This window comes from Emiliania huxleyi (genome assembly GCF_000372725.1).
Source record: "Emiliania huxleyi CCMP1516 unplaced genomic scaffold EMIHUscaffold_333, whole genome shotgun sequence".
Classification (NCBI taxonomy): Eukaryota; Haptophyta; order Isochrysidales; family Noelaerhabdaceae; genus Emiliania; species Emiliania huxleyi.
Genome location: NW_005199497.1, coordinates 4,296 through 22,145, shown reverse-complemented (window position 1 = coordinate 22,145; position 17,850 = coordinate 4,296). Strand labels below are relative to the sequence as shown.

Here is a 17,850-nt window from a genome sequence, read left to right as displayed (position 1 = left end):
AAGGAGGAAGAGCCCCGGCCAGGTCGTGGCTGGCGGGAGTGGCCGGTGCGCGGTTAAGCGCGTCGCGCGTGTCCCCGCACTCCACCAGAACGGTCTGGAAGGTGTCTGGCAGGTGTCTGGGGGGAGTGTCTACGGGAGGTGTCGGGGAGGTGTCGGGGAGGTGTCGGGGAGGTGTCGGGGAGGTGTTGGGGAGGTGTGTGGCGACCCGCCTGCCCACACTCCATCAGTAGGTCGATCGCCTCCGACTCTGCGTTTGACGCGATGAAGAAGGGGACCATCTCGCCCGTCACGAGGGGCAGCAGCTCCTCCGCCGGGAGGAGAGGAGCCGCACCCTCCGCCTCCGCCGTCTCCATCTCCGCCGCCTCGCCCCCCTCCTCCTTGGCCGCCTCCGTCTCGCGCGCGCGGTCCGCGGCGGCGTCTGCGGCGGCGAGGCGCGCGTTGTACTCCTCGCCGACTTCGGCGGCGAGGTGGCGGACGTACTCGTGCCCCCACGCGCCAACCTTGCCGCCCGCCCCGATGAGCTTGTAGCGCAGCGACTCGCGCGCGCCGTCGTCCTGCGGGGCAGGGTGTTGTCGGACACGGCTTGTGGGGAGGAAGAGAGCCGGGCTCCGACGGCGTTGCGGGCTCCGCTGGGCCTTGCCCAACTTGGTAGGTGCGGGGAGCGGGGTGATTCGGGCGGCGCTGCTTTGAGTGGGGTGCGCGCGAGGCCGCGCGGCGTGTGGTACGCCGTGCGTGGTGAGGGAGTGGGGCGGCCAGCTGCGCCGGGGAAGGGCGGTGATGCTGAGACCGCCCGCTGGGGAGGCGCTTGCGACGGGGCGGCTGGGGCGCGCCTCGGCATAGGTCATCGCGAGCACCGAGAGCACGTCGGCGAGCATCTTTTGGACCTGCGGCGAGGGGGGCGGGCCGTCGGGCGGGCGGCGGACGCACGCGCACGGCGCGCGGCGCCGGCGGCTGCCCACCTCCTCGTCACCGCCGCCGGTGTGGATCTGCTTGAGGGTCGGGTAGTGCGGCCGGAGAAACTTGAGCGGCTTGGGAACGGAGGTCATCGACGAGGTGGCCTCGCGGATCTCGCGCGACATCTCCGTCAGCGCGTTGACCCGGATCCCCTTCTCCACGTCCGAGCACCGCGTCACGAGCAGCTGCATCTTCTCAATCAGCGCTGCGTCCTCCTCCGACACCTCCTCCTCCTCCTTTTTCTTCTTCTTCTTGTCGGCAGCCTTGTCCGCGGCCGCGGCGGGGGCCTTGGGGTCCTCTTTGGGCGCCATGGCGGGCCGCTTTGGCGAGAGCTGAGAGCGTCGGCCCGCCCTGGTGACTGGAGCCAAGCTCCAGAAAAAATATTCTTCCTGCTGCGCCTGGATGTGAGGTTGATAATAGCGCACCACACCCCTCTCCTTAAAATCCCTGTGTGGTGGCGGCGTGCCGTCCTCCCATCCCTCCCTTGGGTTGTCCGTTTTCTTTCTTTCTTTGAGGTTGATAACTGCACTCCAAGTGCTCCAAGTGGTGTCACTAGCCCAGCCCTCCCCCTCGCTTTTGCAAAATCCTGCAAAGGTGGGGACGTGTCTGTCCTCGACCCAGCCCTAGCTTGGGATGTCCGTTTTATTTATTTATTTATTTAGCTCCGAGTAGGGGGCAGCGTTCTGGTACACGGAACCAGCCCTCGGAGAGTATTCTTTCTTGTATTTTTTAGCGTGCTCTCAAAAGAATACTCCCTGTCGTAGGAGATTGCGGAGAATGACCTCCAGATTGACCCGGACGGAGAGTCACCTGAGGGAGGGTGTAGAGGATGTAGAGTGTAGTGTGTAGAGCGCTGGGAGAGCTATGTAGAGGCTAGAGCGATGTAGAGCGCTGTGTTAAGAGACGGACGGTGCGGGAAAGAGAAGAAAAACTCGCAGCCGAGTTGCGCCCGTGTTTTCTTTACACGATCGAAGCCTGGTCATGTTTTGTGTGGTGTTGAGAGTGCCACGCGCCTAGGCGGCGTGACGAACCCACATGGCAGGAGCAGCGGTGAACCGGAGCCGCTTTTCGCACCGGCACGCGGCACGCGCCACTGAACCTGGAGAGGCTCGTCCTCCACGCTCAGTTGCAGCTCGCCCTCCCCACACATGCTACCACCGACAAAGCCCCCCTTGTAGCAATCCTTGTCGCCACCCTCCCAGGCCCCCTCGCCGTGACGCAACCCGTTAGACCAGTCGCCCCGATAGCTGCCGCCGCAGCCCTCGCGGCCGTCCACCCAGTCGCCCGGGCCGTCGAAGACGTCGCTCTTGAAGGTGCCCGTGAAGACCGCGCCATCTCGGAAGGTTTGCGTGCCGAGGCCGTGCCTCTTACCGCGCCGCCACTCTCCCTCGTATCGCACACCCTGCTTGCTCTGGTACGTTGCCTGGCCGTGAAGCTGCCCCTCGACCCATTCGCCGTCATATGTGCACCCGGATGTGGTGCGCAGGAGGCCACCTCCGTGAAACAGGCCGGCCACGAACTCGCCGCTGTACTCATCTCCATGCCCGGACTTCCAGGTGCCGTGCCCGTGCCGCTTCCCGGCCCGAAAGGTGCCAGCGTAGCGGCGCGTCTTGCCTGACGACGTATAGAGGCCCTCGCCGTCGAACAGATCGTCGAACCATCTCCCCTCGTACCGCTGGTTGCCTCGCTCCGACGTCCAGACACCCTGGCCATGTCTTCTCAGCCTCCTGAACTCGCCCTCGTACCTGCCATGCCACCGGCCAACAAATTTGCCGCGCACGAGGTCACCGTCGCACCACTCGCCCTCATAGACGTGTCCCAGGGCGGTGTGGAGGCGGCCAGCTCCGTGGCGCACCCCTCGCGCCCATCCACCACAATACATCTCTGTGCCACCACCCACCTCCTGACTCACCTCACCCGCACCCGCACCGGTGAAAGTCCCCGTGCCGTCTCGCGCGCCCTCGGCCCACTGGCCCTCAAATCTGCTTCCGTCCTTCCACACTGCCACCCCCGCGCCGTGCGGGCGGCCCTCTGTCGCCGCCACTGTCACCTCGCCCGCGTAGATCAGTGAACCCCAACGCACAATGCCTCTCCCGTCGCCTCTCCCGGCGGCGACGCAGCGAACGGCGCTGCTACCCCAGAGACGGTGGTTCACCGCCAGGCGATGCCACTGAATGACGAGCGCAGCCCGCAGTTGGGCGGTGCACGAAATATGGGCGTCGGTTTCGTGGGCATGGGGCACGTGCATGAAGAGAGATGTCCCGCGGAAGAACGTTTCAACATCGCGCGAATCATGACGTTTCCGTTTTCTGGAGCACACCTCTCTCCTTAAAAATCTCGGCGTGCCGTCCTCCCATCCCTCCCTTGGGTTGTCTGTTTTATTTCTTTCTTTTTCCGTTTTCTTCCCTAGATCTGCTGTTTTCTTTCTGTCTTTCGCAGATCTGAAGAAAGAGCCCAAATCACTGTGAGAGTCGTGATTTCTTGTTGGTCTTCAAATCTCTCTCTCTCTCTCTCTCAGATCTGGCTTCATTCACGAGCCTACGGTGTTTTGTATCAGGTTCGACACAGGTCCGTCAAACCAAGGCACCAAAGACACACAGGTCCGTCACGCGCCGGATGCAGAGAGAGCTGTACAGCTCTACAGCGCACTAGATCTCTACAGCTCTACTTTGCTCTACACTCTACATCCTCTACACCCTCCCTCAGACCAGAGAACTCAAGCTAGGAAGGTGCAAACCGTTCTGGACGCGGAGTCGCGAGGGTTGCCCCCCCCCCCCTGACCCACCACTTCGTGTGTGTGGAGAACTCACAATATGGCGCACAGCAACGCAGCGGCGGGGGGGCCCGCCGCCATCACGGCCTCCGCCGCCGTTGCGGCCTCCGCTGCCGTCGCGGCCTCCGCCGCCGTCGTCGCCGCTGCTTCAGTAGTTGCGCGGATGCCTGCCTCAACGCCCACGGCCTTGCCCAGCACGGGTTCGCTGACCACGGCGGTCTCGCGCCGCCCACGGCGCCCGCGGCGCCCGCTGCGCCCGCTGCGCCCCTGGCGACGACGGTGCACACTCTTGGGGACAAGAGAGGAACACGCAGAGCGGCTCGAATGTGCAGTTTTACTCGAGTCTCGCTTTCCGCCCGACCCCTCACGCGCGCCTCGCACATGGCCTCACACACCTGGGAGCTAGTTGTACACACCGACGACGGTCTATACCTGTACCATACGACCTCGAGGAACACTCGTACACACAAATGTTACCCCTCGAGCGCCCCGATCGCCTCCGTCACCTCGGCAACTAGCCGCGACGCCTCCCCCTCGCTGCGCGGCCCGTCCCTCCTCCACCTCGCCGCGTCGTGGTGCCTCGCCGCGTTGGCCCAGATGCGCAGCGAGTGCAGCTGCCTCTGTAGCTCGGTCGGCAAGCCGCACTCGCGGTGCCAAAAGTTGATGCGCTCCTCGTAGACGGCGTCGAGGCGTGGCATCAGCGTGTTGAAGGCGAGCAGCATGTTGCCCTGGATGCGCGCCTGCGCGTCGCCGCCCGTGCGCATGCCGCGCACCTGCACCGAGAGCGGCGAAGGCTCGTACCCGGTGGTGCGGGCGGCTGTCGCAGCGGCCTCGTCTCCAAAGGCCGGCGCAGCTTCTTCCACCCCCGCCCCGCCCCGCGCGCCAGACAGCAGCGCCCGGAGCGTCAGCAGCGCCTCGGGCAGCGTGGGCCGCTTGCGCAAGCTGTGGTGGCAGAGGCTCTTCTGCCCGTCCCCCGCCTGCGCGAGGTCCTTTACCGCGCGTGCCGCGTCGACTGGCCAGCCTGCAGCCACGTCGGCGAGCTTCACTGCGTCGATGTCGGTCCAGTCCTCCTCGAACTCGTCCTCGCACCGGTCGGTGAGCTGCACCTCGGAGCGGCTGGTGAGGCAGACGAGGAGGGTGATACCGATGGCGTAGCCGTCCGTCTTGCTCGAGTACTCGCCCCCCTTGGAGATGGAGGGGCAGAGGTAGCCCGTGGAGATGTAGAGGGCGGTCGAGCGGCAGCGGACAGAGGCGTCGGGACGCTGGTCCTTTGCGAAGCCCGTGTCGGCGAGCACGGCGGTCAGCTTCTCGTCGAGCAGGATGTTGTCCGGCTTGACGTCGCGGTGCACGATCGGGTGCGCCATGGGCGTGCAAACCTCCGCGGGCGCGCACACGGGTGGCTGCGTTAAGTCGCGGCGCCTCCCCGCTGGCGTTCTGGCGTAGTGCCGAGCTGGCCGTGACATCGTTTTTGGTGGGGTTTCCACGTGAGACTTTTTGCAAGTAGTCGACAGCGTTTTTGGTAGTAACAACTAGTTTTTGGCGGGTTTTGCACCACATACTTTTTGGAACTAGTCACACAGCTTGGCGTGGCACAATTTGGACGACATCGGCAAGCTGGAGGAGGCGATGGCCAATGCAGTGGTGATGCTCATCTTCCTCTCCTCGGGCTACTTTGCGAGTCACAACTGCCGGCGCGAGGTCTACGCGGCGCTCACCAACAACAAACCCATCGAGGCGATGATTGTCACCAACAAGCAACAATTTGACCACTCTGACCAGCAGAGAGAGAGCAGTGCCTGACAAGCATCGAAGCGTGTCTCAGGAGGTCAGGAGTCGGGTGACGGGTGTGCGAACGGTTTCTTGCCACTGTCGGATCATCCGGCGGTGTGTGTGATTTGGGATGAGCCGAGTGAATTCGAGCTCCTCGCCCGTCAGCGGGCTCGTCGACTTGGTCGCGAGCCAGCGCTCGATCGCCGAGCGCTCGTATGAGTGCCCATCCGCCGCCATCACCGGGTCGACCATCACCTCGGTTGTGATCGGGCAAATGAAGTCGGCCGGCGGCTCCTCCTCCTCCACCGAAGGCGGCCTCTCTGCAGCCAAAGAGGACGACGCTTGCTCGTCGGGCGCCCGCCTCTCCTCCTCCAGCCTCGTGCTCTCCTCTAGCGCCGCCGCCAACTGCGCCTCCTCTCCCGCCGCCAGCGCTGCCTCATCGGGCTCCCGCGAAGGCCCAGCGCCGCCCGCGCCGCCCTTCCCCTTCTTCTTCTTCTTCTTCCCCTTCTTGCTCTCCTTGACGCGCTCCCCCGCCTCCTCCTTCTCCGCCTCCTCCTCCGCCAGCAGCGCCTCGGCATTCCGCGACGCCTCCGCCTCTGCCGCCGCTCTCTCCACCTCCCTCGCCTCCGCCGCCTCCGCCACCGCCGCCGCCGCATGCTCCTTGATGACGCGCACGCACTCGGCGTGGCCCTTCTCCTTGGCGTACTGAAGCGCCGTCTTGCCGCTCGCGCTGCGCGCCGTCGCATCTGCGCCAGCCCGCAGCAAGCGCCGCACGACGTCGGAGCGGTTGAAGACGGCGGCGATCGTCAGCGCGGTGCTGCCGATGCTGTTCTGCGAGTTGATCTCCGCCCCGTGCCGCAGCAGCAACTCGACCACCCGCTCGCGGCCTTCCTGGGCGGCGAACATCAGCAGCGTCATGCCACTCACGCCGCATCTCTCGCACGTCGCGTCGGCCCGCCCGCCGCTGTCAAGCCACGCCAGCACCGCCTCCTCCTCGCCTCGCCCAGCCGCTGCCACGACCTCGTCGGAGACTGCCACGACACCGCTCGTCGCCCGCCCCGCCGCCACCGCCGGAGACAGCGTCTTCGCGACTCTCGAAGCAGCCGAGGAGGAAGCGCCGCCGGAGGAAGCGCCGCCTGCGCCTTCGCCGCCGGCTGCCGTCGCCGTGGGCCGTCTCGCCAACACCTCCTGGACGTGCTTCTTGAAGGCCTCGACGCACTCGGCGTGGCCCTCCCTCTTGGCCAGCTGCAGCGCCGTCTTGCCACTAATGCGCGCCGCCGTGTCAGCGCCCGCCCGCAACAAACGCCGCACGACGGCGGGGCGGTTCAAGAGGGCAGCGGCCATCAGCGCGGTGAAGCCGCCGCTGTTCTGCAGGTTGATCCCCGCGCTGTGCCGAATCAGCAGCTCGACCACCCGCTCGTGGCCTTGGTCGGCGGCGAGCAGCAGCGCGGTGCTGCCGATGCTGTTCTTCAGGTTGATCTCCGCGCCGTGCCGAATCAGCAGCTCGACCACCCGCTCGTGGCCGCGGTGGGCGGCGGCTATCAGCGCGGTGCAGCCGTCGCTCCTCTGCAGGTTGACCTCCGCGCCGTGCCGTATCAGCAAGTCGACCACCCGCTCGTGGCCGAAGACAGCGGCGCTCATCAGCGCGGTGTTGCCGTTGCTGCTCTGCAGGTTGACCTCAGCGCCGTGCCGTATCAGCAAGTTGACCACCCGCTCGTGGCCTTGGCCGGCGGCGGTCATCAGCGCGGTGATGCGGACGCTGCTCTGCAGGTTGACCCCTGCGCCGTGCTGCAGTAGCAACTCGACCACCCGCTCGTGGCCGAGCTCGGCGGCGGACATCAGCAGCGTGATGCCGCTCACCCCACCTCTCTCGTACGTCGCGTCGGCCCGCCCGCCGCCCTTAAGCCACGCCAGCACCGCCTCCTCCTCGCCTCGCTCAGCCGCTGCCACGACCTCGTCGGAGACTGGCACGCCACCCCTCGACACCGCTGGCGAGCAGCAGCAGCAGCAGCAGCAGCAGCAACAGCAGCAGCAGCAGCGCCGCCTCGCCGAACCGCTGCGATGGCCTCGACGGATACTTCCACGGCACTCGAAGCCCGCTCCGCCGACGCCGCCACCGGCAAGAGATTACCCGGCCGCACACGCACGCTCTCGCCGCCGCCCTCGAGCGCCACAGCGTACCGGCCGCCCTCGAAGCTCCGCGCCACGCCCCGCTGCCCGTTTAGCGCGGGGCGGGAGGAGAGCCCGCCGAGCGCGACGCGCTGCCCGAGCAGCGGCGCTGGCTCGCTGCTTGGCTCCTCCATCCCAAAAGAACGAAGGCGCTCCGGCTCCAGCGTGGAGAGGCCTTCGAGCTTTTCTTTTGCTCCCCGCGCTCTCAAGGCTCTCTCAAGGCTCTCTCTCTCTCTCTCTCATGCTCTCTCTCTCTCTCTTTCTCACGACGGCACCTCCTCCTCCCCCTCCTCCTCCTCGCCCCCGCCCCCTCTCTGCACTCTCCAAAAGTCGACCGCCACGTCCTTGCTCGGCTGCCGGTGGTGCTTGTACATTCTGGGGATCTCGAACCGCAGCTCCGCCACCACCGAGGCCTCGCCGCCGGCCTCGGCCGCCTTTTTCGCGATGAACGGGCGGGTGGAGGTCTTGTGCAGCGAGTAGACCGCGCCGCCGGGCCGGCAGAGCCGCAGCCCCGCCTGCAGAAACGCCACGTCCGCGCCGTGCGACTCGTTTCGCGTCCCAAACGGAGGGTTCATCAGCACAATGTCAAACGCGCCGCCCGCAGCCCCAGCGTCGGCGCCTCCTTCGGCGTCAGCGACACCGCTCGGCGCGCCCTCCGGCCCCGACCGCATCGCGAGCTGGACCACGTCGCAGCCCAGCAGCGAGACGGGCACCTCAAACTCCTCCACATTCTCCGCCGCCACCTCGAGCGCTGCCGGGTCGAGGTCGACGGCGAGGACGTGCGCGGCGCCCAGGAGCGCGGCGCCGATGCCGAGAACGCCGCCTCCGCAGCCGAGGTCCGCCACCAGAGCGTCCTCCAGCCCGTCCTCCGCGTCCGCCGCGAGCAGCATGTGCGCCGCAATGTCCGGCGGCGTCGGATACTGCTCGAGCTCCGACTTTGGGTGACGCCACGACTGCACGCCTTGCAGCTCGCCAACGAGCTGCTTGAGCTTCATCCGCGGTCGCGGCGGCGTGTGTGGAATACAGGCGCGAGCCGGGTCGCGGTTTTTTTTTGAGAGCGCCTTCGTTGTTAATAGTACAAACCCAATGGTCCTCTGCGAGCGGTCCTCCGTTGCAGTCACGCACACGCACACGCCATGCCGCACCGCGCGCCCGCCCACCGCCCCGCCCAGGCGGGAAAGAGACGAGGAGATGGGACAGCGAAGGAGGAGTACGAGCACGTATGGGAGGGTTCAGTAATGCGCCACGCTGCCCGGCGTCTCTCACTTTCCGGGACAGCCCCGCCCTTTTGAGGCGGGAGAGTGACGGCTACCCCGTACGCGCCTGTTGCTCTACCCCGACGCCGACCGCCCATTCTCCCCTCCTCGTTCCCCCCTCGAATGCTCCGGACCCCGACAAGCCGCCCGACGTTGGGCCTCTGCCCCGCACGCTCCCGCCCCTCTGCCCCTCACACACACCCAGGCCCGACATGCACATACAAGACAAACCCGGCGTCCTGCTCTCAAAAGAAAAAGAAAAAAGGGAATGAGGAGACCAGCGGGGGAGACTCCCCGCCTATGCAAGCCCCAGAGAGGGGCCGCCATCGCCGAAGCTGTGCCAAAGCATAACTCCAAAACCCGCAGCGGCCCAGGGGGCCTTGGGGGCAGCCTGCCGGACCGCCGCTGCACGGGGCTAGGCACCAGAAGATGAGTGGAATTGATGAATTGGGCCGTTGTCCGTGCCTCCCCTCTATACGTCAGAGTGGGACCTACGCCGCGCCGGGAAAGGGGCGCGCCCGGTCCTCGACGGAGCCGCGCGCCCCAAACGACCCAGGCGGCGAGTAGTCGTCCTCGAACCTTCGACTCGTAGTCGCCCGTGGTCAGCGCCCCTCCTCCCTCGCCCGTCCCTACTCATACTGCTCTCGAGGCGCCCGCGGCATCTCGCCGCCCATCTTCGGCCACGCGTTGTAGTCGAAGATGGCGGCGTTGCGCCTCGCGACAATGGCCGAGTGCACTTGCAGGAAGCGCCTGCGCTCGCTACTGACCCGCCATCGTTCGCTGTCGGAGGACGCCTTAGCGGCCTTGATGTCGAAGTTGGTGTTGAACCACGTCGCCGCCTCGTGCCCGATGCCGCCACGCGTGCTCGCCGCCCATGTCATAAAGTCGCAGTTTTTGGCGTCGCACGCCGCTGCCTTGGCCTTCCGCTTCGTCGCCTCGGCGTAGTCGGTGGCCAGGCGCTTGCCGCTCGCCAGCGGGCGCAGCCTGTCATGGTGCACCGCGGTGACGCACGTGCCGTCGTACACCACGGCGCGTGCCGACTCTGCATAGTTGCCGAAGACTCCGTCGCCCCTCTGGTACGGGTTGGTGTCCGGATCGTGCGCCCGCGTCGGGTCCCTGCAGCCGAGCCTCACCTCCATGACCTTTGCCGAGGCGCCGAAGGCGCGGGCGACGTTCGTGACGTGGGTGTTGAGGGATGTGTGCCCCGTGGCCAGCCAGCCGCCGTAGTTGCACCCGTCCCAGTGCGTACCGTTGAGGTGCTCGAAGAGCGACAGCGTGCGCGGCACTCGCGCTTCGCCGATGTCGCACGGGACGCATCCCGTTAGCCTCGTGCGGTGGTAGATGCACACCGAGTTAGGGCCCACGCCGACGCAGCGCGTGGCGAGGGTGATGGCGCCCTTTGGGTGGTTGAGGTAGCCCTGCGCCTCGTGGAGCCACGCCTTGTCGTTCAGCTCGACGTCCTTGTGGACGACGTCGATGCCGAGCACCGCGCCCGCCCCGAGTTGCTTCGTCGAGCGGAAGTGCGCTCGCGTCGCCGGGTGTACCTTCGGGTCGTTGACGATAGCGTCGAACATGTCTTGCTGCAGGGCGTTGTTGGCGACGTGCTGGAAGTGGCGCCCCGAGACCTGCTCGATCCCCTTGTAGTCGACGGAGCCGTCGTCCGCGACGATCTTGTTGCGGAGGGTCCTCCAGTCGTCGGCGTCGCTGTCCGGGCCGTGCTTGAAGCCCGCCGAATTGCTCACAAGCTCTTCGATGAACGCGATCGCTTCCTCGAGCATCGGCACGCCGGACGCGGCCCACTCGTTCGGGGGCGGCACCAATGGGGACACGTCCTCGAGCCGCCGCAGCAGATAGAGGACGTCGAGCACGCGCCCAGTCGAAGCGGCCGGCGCGATGAGTCGTGGGTGCGCCCAGCCGAAGCCGCCATTCCGCTGCGAGAGGTGCATCGCCTCCTCGCACCGCCGCTCCGTCGGGCCGTCGGGGTTGGCGTCGTGCTGCACGTCACGGATCTCGGAGGGGCTGGTGGCGGTGAGCGTGCGGAAGAGCTGCGCTTGCGTCTCGCCCGCGTACTCGAGCGGCTCGCGCGTGACTGAGGGCTCGCAGCCACGGGCGACGTGGTTGAGGGCGGTTGCCGCCTTGAGGGTGAAGCGCCCGAGGAGCTCAGCCGTCTGCCGCCCGAGCGCCGGCGTGAGCTTCTCGAGCACCCTCAGCTTGACCTCTTGCGCCCGCACCTTGTCCATGGCGACGCCGGTGCGCGCTGCCGCGTAAAAGCCCACGCCGACGCCGTTGACTCGGAGCGCGTCGCGCAACACCGTCGGCCGCTTGCGCTTCCCCTCGTGCATCTGTGACGGGAAGAGCTTGATGAAGCGCGCCACGTCAAGCTCCGTGTCCTGCCACTTCCGCGACTGCAGGATCTTGAACTTGCGCGCGTTCGCTGTGCCGCTCGGGCGTGATCATCTCGTCGCAGGCAGGGCACTTCCTCGGCGTCCTGGGGTTATCGAGCATTTGGGAGAGGGCATTGTGTGTGTGTGTGTGTGTGTGTGTGTGTGTGTGTGTGTGTGTGTGTGTGTGTGTGTGTGTGTGTGTGTGTGATACTCACTCACACGAGGGCATTGTGCATGGTGCGGAGTGCATTGCCGTTCTTAACGGAGTCGCTTAGGCGGCTCCGGTGGTGAGCCGGTGTGTGTGCCAGTCCGCGCCAGTCCGCGCCCTTGTCGTGCCAGTGTGCTGTGAGAGAGGCGTGTATTTTAAGAATTCTTTTTTTGGGTTTGCGGGGCTTGTGTGTGTGTGTGTGTGTGTGTGTGTGTGTGTGTGTGTGTGTGTGTGTGTGTGTGTGTGTGTGTGTGTGTGTGTGTGTGTGTGTGTGTGTGGGGGTGGGGGGGTGTGGGGGAAATTTGGATTTTTGGGTTTTTTCCCCTCCCCCTTTCCCGGCCCCCCCCCCCCCCCCCGGGGCCCCGCCCCCCCCCGCCCCCCGCCCCAGCTCGCAGTGGACGGACGCATAGAGGACTAAAACACACGCTACGCACACGATACCCCGCAGCGAGTCTACCGGTGCTACGAGCGCGCTGCGAGCATGCTCCGCCTTCTCGCGCGCTACGACACCGTGTTGCAAACCCACCCACTACCCACAAAGATGGCGACGGCGGGCCTCCTCTCCACCTCGACCGATCTGGCCTTGCAGAGTACGGCGGGTGTACCGCCCCTCGAACAGGACCATCACCGCACAGCGCGGCAGGCGATTTGGAGCGGTGTGATCATGGCGCCAAACTTACACGTTTGGATGAACGTGCTCGCTCGCATTCCCTCCTTGTTTTCCATCCCCGCTCCTCTCCTCCGCCTCGCCGTGGACACCTTCACCTTCATGCCCGCCTCGCACGTCGCCTACGTCGCCTTTCTCTCGACGGCGGCGCACGGCTCGGCTGCGCACATTGAAGCCGACATGCGGGAAAAGCTAGAGCCGCTCCTCCGCGCGGGATACGCCGTCATCCCTCCCGTCATGCTCGTCAACCTGATGGTGGTGCCACTCAGATTCCGCGTGCTCTTCATCAACACTCTGCTGGGCGTGGGATACGGCAGCTACATGAACTACGTCATCAACCGCCGGGCCGCTGCCGCCGTGGAGCCGGAGGCGAAAGAGCGAATCAGGGCGCTGGCGAGAAGGGTCTCGTACGCGTAGCCGGGGCACGCCAGGCGCCAGGCCGCATCGGAACGAGAACGACGCTGTGGGTTCATAAACAAATAAATAAAAAACGACACCTCGACTAGGAGATGGGTAAACAGGAACAGGTCCCCGCCCGTGCGATCTTTGTGCAGGGTTCTTTGTGTGGGGGGTGGTCGGCGGCTAGCGCGGTAGCGGCGGTCGCAACTATCTTGCTTTTTTGAGACACTCACCTCCGATCCCCGGTGTCGGACGGTTTTTTCGCGGTATCCCCGGGCCGGGGATGATACGGCGGGATATGGCGACATGGCGGGATATCGGTTATGACGCGACGATACGGGATACGGGGTCAGGTGTATCTGGCGAGACCGTGAGAACGCGAGATGCATATCTCAGAGCACTCTCAGGATACCGCAAGAACACACAAAAACGGAAACTCCCCACACTAGAGCTCCTCCGTGACATGCAGGTGCTTTAATTTTCCACACACATCACTCAAATACCCACATAACACCTAAATGCGCGTGCCGGGGCGGACCCTCACAGCCGTCACAGCTCACATAACACCTCTGCGTAGGTATCCGCTAGCTCGACATCTTGATTGCGTCGAGTACCAGCCCGTAGTACAGCCCCGCCTTGAAGGCGTTCGTGAGCTTTAGCAGCGGCGGCCTCTGCTCGGCGGGCCTCGAATAGTACTCGCGAGTGACCCGCTCAGACACGACCAGCGTCACAAACCCTGCGACGGTCTCCCAGTAGCCGCTCTGCCCGAAGACCGTGTCGAGGAAGTGGGCAAAATAGAAGCCGAGAAAAAGGAAGAGTGTGCCCAGCAGCAGCATGCGGCGAGGAGACTCGGCGTACCGGTTGAAGCGCGCAGTGAGTGCGGACCTTCGCAGCAGTGTGGGCACCTCGCTGGCCTCCGCGGCGCGAGTCCCATCGGCTGCCACTCTGCGGAGCTGCGCCTCGATGGCAGCCAGGTAGCGTTCGTCATCGTCGCCCTCCTGCTGCAGCACCAACTGACGGCTGCGGCCCATGCCGGGAGGCACACGCGCCACCACCACCTCGCAGCCACCTGGGCGGAGTGGGTGGTGTGTGTGCGGCGGCCTCGCGTGCGCCGCCGCAACGCGAGCACTCAAGTAGCAGAGTGGGAGATTGACGAGCAGGCTGGCCATGAGATGACGGCTGACGGCGTTCCTTCCCTCTCGAGGCGGCGTGGTAAACCTCTCCAGCGTGGGTTCCGGCTCCTAGCGAGATAGGGGTCTGCTTCGATGACTAGTCTTGTCGTGTGGTCTGTGTGTCGCTCCTGTGTGACCGTCACCGCCCGTCTTGCGTCCACCCATACCGCGTTGGTGTCCCAGTCGTTGGTCGGACTGTGTGTCGCCTTCCCATCAATCCATGACTCGCGCCAAAACGCGTATATGGGCGTACGGGGTAGCCGCCACTTTCCTGCCTCACAAGGGCGGGGAGGCTGTCCCGGAAAGCCAACAATATACCTACGACGGAAAGTGAGAAACGCCGGGCAGCGTGGTGCACGATTTCAACCTCCCATACGTGTTTGATTCGCTCCTTTCCTCGGGCTGTTCCATCTTCCTTTCTCCTTCCAACTCAGGCGAGGCGGGGGGGGGCGTGGGTGCGGAGTGCGGTGCGGTGTGAGCATCTCGCGACGCCGCGCCAAATGACCTTCGACTTCTCCCGCCTCTTTCGCTCGTTGCCTCGCGACGAGCGGGACTGCGAGTGGGACGCGTCGCAGCGCCACGTCCTCCCGCTGCGCGAGCTGGCCCTCCGCCGAATCACCAGAACGTGCGGTGCCTTTGCGGCCGACGCCTCGGTCGCGGACCTGCTCGACGTGGCGACATCGATGGCGGAGGGGTGGCCGCGCGACGGCCTGCGGCTCGCGCTCCCGCGGATGCCTCACCGGCTGCTCCTCGCGTGCCGCGCTTGTGGTGACTCGCCGCAGGCGCACGCGCTCAAGCTTCTCGCGAATGAGGCCGTCACCGATGCCGCCATTCGGAGGGAGGAGCACGAGTACCGCGAGAAGCGCGCGTCCGCACCGCCCGACGACGCGACACTCGCCGCAACCGCGGCGGGAGCCTTCCCGCTGATCGATGTCTTCAGCGAATGGCACCGGATCATCTGCTCGTCAGAGGCGCCGTCGCTGCCTCCCGAGCAGATCTTCTCGCCGCCGAGCCGACGCGCTCGGAGTCGGCGGTGCTCGAGCCGTCCCTCCCCCACTTCCTCGACAACTTCGACACCTTCAGCTGCGGCTTGCTGCGCGGGCTTCGGTGGGATGGCCTGGTCGCGGCCGGCGGCGCTGTGCTTGCCTGCGTGCAACGCACAGGCTGCGAGGCGTGGGGCGCGCCGGGCAGCGAGGAGGTGGAGGACATGCGCCGCGTCTACTTCCAGCCCGACTCGGGAACCGCAGCGTCCAAGGAACGCTACAGCCGGAGGCCGGCGCCGCCCCAATCGGCCGCAGACGCAGATTCGCCGCACTCGCCCTTTGCCACCTCGAGCGACGTCGACCTGTTCCTCGTGGGGGTCGCCGCGGAGGAGGCGCTGCAGAAGCTGCAGGAGGTGTCTCGGGTGGTGAAGCGCAACTTCTCCGGCGGAAAGGTCCTCTGCATCCGCAGCGAGACGGCCATCACCTTCGCCGCCGGATTCCCCTTGCGCAACATCCAGGTCGTCCTCAAGCGCTTCGCGTCTCCGACGGACGTGCTCGCCTCCTTCGACGTGGACTGCTGTGGCTTCGCCTTCGACGGCGATCGCGTCCTCGCCACCGCGCGCGCCGTCCGCTCCGTCGCGTCCAAGGTGAACCACGTCGACTTGGCACGGCGGTCGCAGACGTACGAAACGAGACTGCTCAAGTACGCCCGGCGGGGCTTCGGCATCGGGCTGGACGCATCGCTGTACCGCCCGTCGCACGTCGACAAGGCGCGCCTGGAGCTCGAGGCGCTGGCTCGGGCGGCGGCGCGGCTCACGCAGAGCCACTGGGGCGCCAATGGCCGCGCAGAGGTGTCTGATGGGTCGTCCAAGGCGCAGAGGTGGGGCCTCGCGCGGCTGCTCTCGGCAGAGCTGCGCTTGCTGCGCGTTGAGAGGGCGCACCGCTCCCAGACGTACCACGACGGAAGCTTGAGCGTGACCGGCCCGCCGCTGCACCTGCAGTCGCTGCTCGAGGCGTGCAACCGCACGCGCTCGCACGGGGAGCTGCCCGATGAGTCGAGCTTCCACCATGCCTTTGGGAGCAACGGCACCACGGGCGACGACTGGTTCAATTTCCGCGAGGCCAAGCTGGCGGCGGATGCCGAGCCTCGACCGGCGGCCGGAATGCGCCCCGCGCTCTACACGCAGGGCTGCGTCCCGTGGCGGCATGGCTTCGACGCGCCCCGGATCGAGGCGTACCTCGAAAAGGCGCGCCTGCAGGGCCTGAACCAGGCAGACTTCTTCGACGACCCGGCCATCAAGGGGACCCTCTGCGTCGTGCGCTCGAGCACGCTGCCCTCTGAAGCCGCGCGGAGCTGGGGCTACGCCGCCGGCAAACTGGTGAGCGTCAGCTCGTTCTCTCAGGCGGCGACCTGCATCTCCTTCTTCCCGCGCTCACCCGAGGGCTTCTGCGACGGCGCCCACACGGAGCTTGCAGAAGCGCCGCCAGTCCACTTCTCGCTCCTCTACACGCCGCCGCCAGCCGCTGCCAACGTTCTCGACATCAGCCGCGTCCGGCGGTGGCGCTACAACGTCCCGCCCAAGAAGCAGCTCGAGGAGCTTCGCGCGCACTGTGTCGGCCGCATCTGCCTGCTCGGCCGCCGCGAGACCTCGCACACCGTCGACGACGTCCTTCGCGACGGCCGAGTCGACGGCTCGCGGCTCGCCGAGGTTCTCAACGTCGAGGTCAAGCCAGCCCCCGACCCAAACCCTCGACACGCTCGGCCATCTCTGACCTACACGCTTCGCCTCCTGTCGGGCGAGACTTGCGGTGGCGACGAGGAGAAGATCGTCGCCGACGCCTCTCGCCTGCACGACACGTACATCTTGCTGCACGCCATTAACTTTCTCGCGGACGCCGAAATCGTGCCACGCCAATTGGTGTCAAGCAAGCTCCGCCTCGGCGTGGCCAAGGAAGCTGGTTGGTACTGGATGCATGATTTCGGAGGCCCGCCTGCACCGTACCTGCAGCGCGGTGTCTACCTACGTTCCTCCATGACATCCGCCGAGAAGGCTCGCGCCGAGGCGGCGGTGGCGCTGCTCGAGGCCGACACGTTCCTGGCTGCCGTCGGGATCAACGCGTCGTCGCTGCTCACGATCAAGGAGGTGGCCGGCGCAGAGGTGCCGGAGGGCGGCGGCGGGCGCGCCGTCCTTGGCTTCGGCGTCGGCGACGAGGCCGTCATCACCGACCTCGTCAAGGCGCCAGGCTGGAACGGGCTGCGCTGCACTGTCGTGGGTCCATTCTCGGGCGGCCGCTACCCCGTCTGTCTGCGCCACGCCGGCGTCGTCAAGAATATGCGCGTCCGCCTCGAGAACCTCGTCCGTGCGGACGGAGGCCTCCGGTGAGTCTGGGTCTGAGTACTGTTGAGTGCGAGTGACGCGACTTTCGCTTCCCACCTGCTTCTCCCGGTACTGCGGAAGTGGGGGCGCTGTCTGTCACGGTCCGAGTGTCACGGTTTTCGGCTACGACCTACGTACGTGTCTCGTTTCTTGTCCAAAAGAGAAAGTGTTCAAGATCGCGCTGTCTCCGCTGTCTCGGTGTCTGTACGCACGTACACGCGGTACGGAACCGCTCGCGGAAGCCTACATCTGGACACACAAGACACAAGTCGACATACGACAACTCACCAGTACTTACCTAGAGAACAGTACTCATAGACACACATACACACATGCGCACACACACACACACACACACACACACACACACACACACACACACACACTCACACACACACACACACACACACACACACCACAGGTAGGTAGGTAGGTAGAAAGGTGAAGAACAGCCAGGCTCGGACTGGACACCAACGCGGCATGGGCGGACGCTAGACAGATGATGACGGCACGCACGAGCGACACACAGACACAAACAGGCTCACAAGACACACAGCCAGCGGGCTGCCACACACCCTGAGTTTGCGTACACATAACTCAAGGCCATATCCTCCCTGTCGCCCCCCCCAGCACTCCACGGTGCCACGAGAAACAAACAAGGGCACAACGACACAACAGACGACAGGAAGTGACATGCGAGGCTAGAGCAGGCTTGCTCTACCTCCAGCAATCTCTCC

General features: G+C 65.8%; 5 protein-coding genes across 5 annotated transcripts in view; 1 reads left to right on the top strand and 4 right to left on the bottom strand.

Annotated features, from left to right (window-relative positions):
• The window catches only part of EMIHUDRAFT_469845 (hypothetical protein), a 5,775-nt gene extending 4,467 nt beyond the window's left edge, over nt 1-1,308 (bottom strand). The window contains exons 1-4 of the mRNA XM_005773589.1: nt 960-1,308; nt 813-884; nt 206-554; nt 86-129 (exon numbers count right to left, since the gene is read on the bottom strand). Of these exons, the coding sequence (XP_005773646.1) occupies nt 86-129; nt 206-554; nt 813-884; nt 960-1,265 (771 nt within the window). The 5' untranslated portion in view covers nt 1,266-1,308. The remainder of the gene's footprint in view (nt 1-85; nt 130-205; nt 555-812; nt 885-959) is intronic.
• An 805-nt stretch (nt 1,309-2,113) lies between these two features.
• Nucleotides 2,114-2,698, bottom strand: EMIHUDRAFT_46348 (hypothetical protein; the record flags this gene model as incomplete). Its single annotated transcript, XM_005773588.1, has 1 exon — nt 2,114-2,698. A coding segment is annotated over one exon (585 nt), but the record flags the coding sequence as incomplete, so codon positions are not given.
• Nucleotides 2,699-5,553: 2,855 nt separating this feature from the next.
• EMIHUDRAFT_241468 (hypothetical protein) lies at nt 5,554-8,661 on the bottom strand (the record flags this gene model as incomplete). The annotated part of the gene is made up of 3 exons (XM_005773587.1): nt 5,554-5,593; nt 5,676-5,932; nt 7,987-8,661. The coding sequence occupies 3 exons, from the start codon at nt 8,659-8,661 to the stop codon at nt 5,554-5,556; spliced, it is 972 nt and encodes a 323-aa protein (XP_005773644.1).
• A 3,334-nt stretch (nt 8,662-11,995) lies between these two features.
• EMIHUDRAFT_241466 (hypothetical protein) lies at nt 11,996-12,598 on the top strand (the record flags this gene model as incomplete). The annotated part of the gene is made up of 1 exon (XM_005773586.1): nt 11,996-12,598. One exon carries the CDS (start codon nt 11,996-11,998, stop codon nt 12,596-12,598), a length of 603 nt encoding a protein of 200 aa, XP_005773643.1.
• A 566-nt stretch (nt 12,599-13,164) lies between these two features.
• Nucleotides 13,165-13,611, bottom strand: EMIHUDRAFT_241465 (hypothetical protein; the record flags this gene model as incomplete). The annotated part of the gene is made up of 1 exon (XM_005773585.1): nt 13,165-13,611. The coding sequence occupies one exon, from the start codon at nt 13,609-13,611 to the stop codon at nt 13,165-13,167; it is 447 nt and encodes a 148-aa protein (XP_005773642.1).
• Nucleotides 13,612-17,850: the final 4,239 nt, after the last annotated feature.